The sequence below is a fragment of the Zootoca vivipara genome, chromosome 12 (assembly GCF_965207765.1).
Source record: "Zootoca vivipara chromosome 12, rZooViv2.hap1.1, whole genome shotgun sequence".
NCBI classification, from domain to species: Eukaryota; Metazoa; Chordata; class Lepidosauria; order Squamata; family Lacertidae; genus Zootoca; species Zootoca vivipara.
Window position 1 is genome coordinate 31,615,744 of NC_142595.1, and position 7,067 is coordinate 31,622,810.

The 7,067-nt window shown below is 38.9% G+C and overlaps 1 protein-coding gene across 1 annotated transcript; it reads right to left on the minus strand.

The window, feature by feature from the left end:
- Positions 1–461: 461 nt before the first annotated feature.
- On the minus strand, positions 462–4,119 carry LOC148683936 (uncharacterized). Its single transcript, XM_088654662.1, has 2 exons — positions 3,753–4,119; positions 462–961 (listed from the first exon to the last, which is right to left on the minus strand). The coding sequence occupies exons 1-2, from the start codon at positions 4,117–4,119 to the stop codon at positions 462–464; spliced, it is 867 nt and encodes a 288-aa protein (XP_088510788.1).
- Between the last annotated feature and the right edge of the window lie 2,948 nt (positions 4,120–7,067).

Sequence of the window (7,067 nt, forward strand, 5' to 3'; positions counted from 1 at the left end):
CCAATCTGACATCATAACATTATGGCCCAAATCTTTGGCCCAATCGATCATAACCGATTTTGTTTGCTCGTCTTTCAGGTGCCACTCTAACAGTAAATTATACATTCTGGACAAATTCTTGCTATTTGCCTCTAATAATTCTGTTTCTATTTTTGATTTTTCTGTTTGAAATCCTATTTTTTTATCCATTTTAAATGCTTCATTTATCTGTACATACTGGAACCAATCACTTAACTTGTCCTTCAATTGCTCATAAGGCTTTAACTTAAATTGATTTTCCACCTCAATCAAAATGTCTTTGTACTTCAGCCTATTCTCATCCATATTTGTCCTTTTGGGTTTCTTCGCCTCAAGCGGCGAAATCCACCTAGGAGTTTTCCTTTCCAACAAGTCTTTATATCTAATCCAAACATTAAACAGTGATTTTCTAATTATATGGTTTTTGAAACCTTTGTGTACCTTTACCTTATCATACCATAAATATGCATGCCAACCAAATGCATTATCAGATCTAACACATCGTCATTGTCTAATAAGAACCATTCCTTCAACCAGCAGAAAGCTGCTGCTTCGAAATAAATCTTTAAGTCTGGCATTGAGAATCCTCCCCTTTCTTTTACATCTGTCAGCAATTTATATTTAATTCTGGGCTTCTTCCCCTGCCAGACGAATTTAGACAATGTTTTTTGCCACTCCTGAAAACATTTCAACTTGTCTACAATCGGAAGGGCCTGAAATAAAAACAACATTCTTGGCAATTCATTCATTTTAACAGTTGCTATTCGACCCATTAAGGACAATTTCAACCTTGACCATATCTCTAAGTCTCTTTTAATTTCATTCCATAACTTCTCATAGTTATCTTTGAACAAATTCAGATTTCTTGCAGTCATATTTACTCCCAGGTATTTCACCTTTTTCACACATTTCAATCCTGTACAGTCCTCTACCATTTGTCTTTCTTGCGTCGTCAGATTTTTTTTCCAAAACCTTAGTTTTTCCTTTATTTAGCTTGAAACCTGCAACCTTGCCAAACTCTTGTATTATCTGCAGTGCTCTTACTGCACTATGCTCAGGGTCCTGGACTGTTAATACTAAGTCGTCTGCAAAGGCCTTTAACTTGTATTGCTTTGTACCTACTGTAATACCTTTAACGCCTTCATCACTCCTTATCATATTTAGTAGGACCTCTAAAACAGAAATGAATAAGAGGGGGGAGAGTGGGCACCCTTGCCTTGTTCCTTTTTCAATTCTTATCTCTTCTGACACCACATTATTTACAATAATTTTTGCTTTTTGCTCAGAATAAATACCGTTAATGCCATTAACAAAATTCTGGCCAACCTCCATTTTGGCTAAGTTCTGTTTCATAAAGGTCCAAGAAATATTGTCAAAGGCTTTTTCCGCGTCAACAAAAATTAACATTGCTTTAGTGTTTATTTTCATTTCCAATCTCTCCAGAATGTCTATTATATTTCTTATATTGTCCTTCATATGTCTCCCAGGCAAGAATCCTGCCTGGTCCTTATGTATAAATTCTTTCAGCACCCTTTTCAATCTTGTTGCCAAAATGCTGGCATATATTTTGTAGTCCACATTCAATAGTGAGATTGGTCTGTAGTTCTTTACCTGAGTCCTATCCACATCTGGTTTAGGAATCAGAGAGATAAATGCATCTTTCCATGTCTCTGGTGCCCTGCCCCCCCCTAAAATCTCATTTGCGACCTCCATTAATGGCTGTATCAACCAGTTTTTTAATGTTTTATAATATTTGGAGGTCAATCCATCCGGTCCTGGAGCCTTATCATTTTTCAACTCTTGAATTGCTGCTTCAACCTCTTGTCTAGAAATCAATTCATTCAGTAGGTTCTTTTGTTGAACTGGGATCTTCTGTAATCCATTTTCATTTATAAATTTCTCTATATTATCTTTATCTTCTTTATCTCTTTTATAGAGTTGTTTATAATATTTTGTGAAGCATTTCCTCATCTCTGCAGGGTTCTCTATATCTCTTCCTTCCTCTATAATCTTTATAATTGTGCTCTCTTTTTGCCTTTTCTTCAATTGCCAGGCTAACAATTTCCCACATTTGTTGGCCGACTCAAATGACCTTTGTTTCATTCTTTTAATTTTCCATTCAATTTCTTCATTTATTAGTTGGGAATACTGTACTTGCAAGGCTTTTATCTCTTTTTGGATTTCCTGACTTTTGGGATTTGATCTCAGTTTTTTTTCTTTCTCTTTCAATTTTACCAAGATGTTTTCCTTTTTCTCATTCCTTTCCTTTTTCCAAATTGCATTCTGTTGAATCAGGAATCTTCTCATTACAGCTTTACTAGCATCCCAAACTACTCGTATATCCGATCCTTTATTTAGGTTCAATTCAAAATAATCCTTCAATGTCTTCTGGGCCTTATTATTTATTTGCTCATTTCTCAACAGAGCATCATTCATTCTCCACCTAAACGAACCCTGCAGATATTGCTTTAATTCCATTAATACAGCGTTGTGGTCTGAGTAAGTTCTGGGGCATATCTCACTTTTCATCACTCTTGGACACAAATCCTTTGTAATCCATATATGATCCAATCTACTTCCAGACTTTTGCAAATCTGAGAAAAAGGTGAACTCTTTCTCCAATGGATTTCTCAACCTCCATACATCTACCAGATCTAAATTGTCCACCAGGTCAAAAAATGTCTTTGGTAGCCTTCCATCGTTAGATAACTTTTGTCTTTGAGTTCTGTCCATCATAGTTGATACCACTCCATTAAAGTCCCCCATCATAACAATTTTATAATCCAGATAGTCCAACAACGCAGTATGTATATTTTTAAAGAAGTCTGATTTAGCTTCATTTGGTGCATAGATTCCCAGTATCAAAACCTTCTCGCCTTGCATTGATATTTCCACCGCTACATATCTTCCTACTTCATCTTTAAACAACAATTTAGGATTGTATTTTTCTTTTACATAAATGACTATACCTCTCTTCTTGACTCTATCAGAAGATATAAATTCTTGGCCCAATGGTTTATTTTGCAGAATTTTCCTGTGAGTTCTAATTATATGAGTTTCTTGTAGACAAATTATATCCAAATTCTGCTTTTTCACCACATGGTATATCTTCCTTCTTTTGTAACACGAATTTAGCCCATTTACATTCCATGAGAGAACTTTTAACGCCATCTTGTCTTACTCCGTTCCTGGCTCCACTTCCCCCGGCTCTGCTCCTGGTCCCGACCCAGCTCCTGCAAAAATATCCAAATCGAATGCTCCTGGTCCAGCACCAGCTCCCAAACCTTGGCCTCCTCCAATTGGTGTCTTGAAATCCTCCGTGTACCTTTCCATGAATCTTCTTTTATCCTCCACCAATCTGATCTTATGTTCCTTTTGTTTATATTTGAATACAAGGCTCTCAGGAAATTTCCACTTAAAAAAGATATTCTTCCTTGTCAGAATCGTTGTCAGGTCTGTATATTTATTTCTCTTAGCCAAAAAGAATTTAGGAGTCTCTTTGAACAAAATTATTGAATGTTGAAGAACTTCAAATTTCTTTTTATAATGGTAACCTAATATCTTATCTCTTTGTTCCTTTGTTTGGAAAACCACAATACAGTCATTCAGAAATTTGGGATCTTTTTTATTTCTTGGACCTATCCTATAGGCCCTCAAAATTGTAGCTTTTGTCTCCTCTTGATCTAGATCCCACCAGCCGGCAAATTCTTGTGCAATTAAGTCTCTTAGGTTACCTTTTTCTTTCTCCAATTCCGGCAAACCCCGAATTCTTAATTGATTTTCTTTGTCCTTCAATTCTAAGAAGGCCAACCTTATTTGTGTCTCTTCCTGTAATTTTTCTAAGTCTGTTAATTTGGTTGTTTCAATATCAGACACTCTTGCTTGGAGTCCTGAGACCTCTGTTTTCACTTCCTGAAGATCTTTTTTCAATACTCCAAATTCTTCTTTAAATTCCTGGAGGCACTTTGTGGTGGCTTTCACCTCTGTGGTCAAGCTTTGCAAGCTCTGCTTATTTTCCTTCATAAATTCCAAAATCTGCTCTTGAAAGGCCTGATCCCTAGATTCCCGCCGCAATTGCATTTTTTTCTCCGTGCCAGACATTTCCTTGTTTAGGATTTATCCTTTATGACCTCAAAATGAATTGTAATCCACTCAGCAGCTAATGTGCCAGAAATCATACCAAAATTCTCAGATAAATTGTAATCCACACAGCAGCTAATGTGCTCTTAGTCCCAAGATCAATTGTATTCCCAAGAGAAATTATAATCCACTCAGCCGCTAATGCATCAGAATTTTTACCAGAATCTGAAACATTTTGTAATCCACACAGCAGCTAAAGTGCTGGACAAATAGGCTTTCCAGAATCTAAAATATTTTGTAATCCACACAGCAGCCAAAGTGCTGGACAAGTAGGCTTTCCAGAATCTAACATATTTTGTAATCCACACAGCAGCCAAAGTGCTGGAAATTGCTTTCACTTTTTGCCAGCCGACTTTTCGAAACCAAAATTATTTTGTAATCCACACAGCCTCTAAAGGGCTATAAGGTACTTTCATTTTTCACCAGCCGGCTTTTCAAAGTCAGAAATATTTTATAATCCACACAGCAGCTGGTGTGCTGGAGAACACATTCACTTTTCTCTGGCAGGCTTTCAAGGTCACATAACAAGTTCCTAACCCAAACAACCGGGTAGGCGCTGGGAACCACTTTCCCTTCTCACAGGCGGGGGTATATTCCCCCCCTTTTCTTTAAATAAGAGGGAAATAGCCAGAAATCCATAAAAAGTCCAAAAGAGTCTGTTACAGCCCTCTTTCTTTTCCAACAAATTTAAGGTAAAGAATGTAGCAGGTCCTTACGATCCAGATACACAGTCTCAGTCCCAACAATTGAAGTTAACTCCAAGTAGTTACGAATGTTACACTTCCTTAAGGCTTTGTTACATGTCCATAGCCTCCCACAGTCTGACAGGTCCTCCGCTCAAGCAAATGAACGATTTTTAACGTCCTTTTCTCATTCACAGAATTCTTTTCACTTCCAATTAAATAGTCTCACCCCCCCAACACCTTTAAGGGGGAGTTTGACAGCCTTTCTAAGGGAAACATCACTTTTAAAGAAGTTTTCGCGGCTTCGGTAACTTCTTCTGCTACCACTTCTATCAGCAGATAGGGGCTGGCTTCCGTTTTTTTGAAAACCCCTATTCCGTGTCCAAATTAATCCTAATTAATCAAATTAGATATCCACAGTACTCACGGTACCTTCTTTGATTAGTTTCTTTTTAGAAGAATCGCCCGCTGTTGCCATTCGGTCTTGCGGCTTCACGCTGTCAAGGGAAGAGCTAGGTCCGCTTGCGCTGCAGCTCACACCCCCTCGCTCTCGGGGGCTCGAAATTGAGCCTTTGCCGGGGAGGGGGGAGCCCGCAAACTGCGCTGCTGAACCACCACGTTCCCAAAAAGCCCCTTTTGGGATTTCTAAGGGCACCCGCTGCGCCGGGGCGATGTGCCCAGTCCTTGACGCGCCAGTTTTCGCTCCGCTGAGCAAAACCTCGACCGATATGGCCGCGCGAGCGACCGGAAGTGAGAATTTGTATGTTTCACTCAAGTGTTACTATGAGGTGCCAGGTTCCTATAGCTGAACACTATGGCTCGCATATACTAGCATGATTTTATATATGTGGAAAATGCATATAAGGATTAATCGACACTGCTGCTTGTGTTGCGCATAGAATGTGCAGAACCTATCAGTTTTCTGCTTGTCTTGTTCACTCTCAGGGAATGCCCATGCTTGAGAGAAAAATTGGAACAAATGGGAATCTGGTGGAACACAAAATTGCTGTTTACTCCAATTAAGCATTAAAAATAGATTTTCCCTGGGGGAAAGAGCAGGACAAGAGGAAATGTGGATAAGTCCTAAGGGAAGTGTGCATATGCACTCTACATTTGGTGTGGTCTGGCCATCTAATTTTAAAGCTTGTGCAGTGCAGAAAATGTGCCATATGGAAAGCTGAAGGGAACGTGTCTTGATGGAGGAGCATGTGCCTTAAATGCTTAAAGTGCCAAGTTCAGTGCTTATATGCTTAACATGCCATGCTCTACTCAAGAGTAGTCAATACTGAGCTGGTTCCAGGATTGTCATATGTTTTCTTTTTCTAGGACATGTCTTCTTTTTCATCGGTAGAGTCATAACAGTGATCCATAGTTAAAAGTAGAAGTTGACAAATGTGTCCTCTTTTTTGCTATTAAAAATATGGCAACCCCTAGAACTTGAACCAATGGTCTGAATCAGTAATAGTGTTGCCATACTTCCGCAATTTCCCAGACATGTCTGGAATACTGCAGTCGGAAGCAGTGTCCGGACAGAAATTGGTACAAATGTCCGGGAAAATCTGGATGTATGCCAACCCATGCCAGCAGTGTTGTTTGGGGTGATTTCCCTTTTAAAATAGCTTCAAAGGTTCATCCCCCCAAAATAAATTTGCCAAGAAAGCTCAACAACTTCTTCAATATTTGAAATATGGCAATCCTATATATGGGGCCTCATATGAAGTGAATTTTTATTTATATATTTTTAAAATGCAAGTGGTTGCCACAATGCTTAAAACTGAATTCAAGACTGGAAAAAGTAGAAGTTTGGAGATCCAGTATTGATAGCATGAATCAAAAGTACATCATATATCTGGATTACTGCAGATGAAGGATCCTAACACGAAACTAAAACAGCCCAGCAATGACTACAGTGGTACCTCTGGTTATGAATTTAATTTGTTCCAGAGGACCGTTCTTAACCTGAAACAGTTCTTAACTTGAGACACCACTTTAGCTAATGGGGCCTCCTGCTGCTGTCGTGCTGCCGGCGCACAACTTCTGTTCTCATCCTGAGGTAAATTTCTTCACCCGGGGTACTACTTCCAGGTTAGCGGGGTATGTAACCTGAAGTGTTTGTAACCTGAGGTACCACTGTACCCACATATTAGAGGGAGAAACACTGAGAGCCCATGAGAAAAGTAATTAGGAGGCAAGGTACTGCAAGACATTTGTACTTTTCCCACTGGC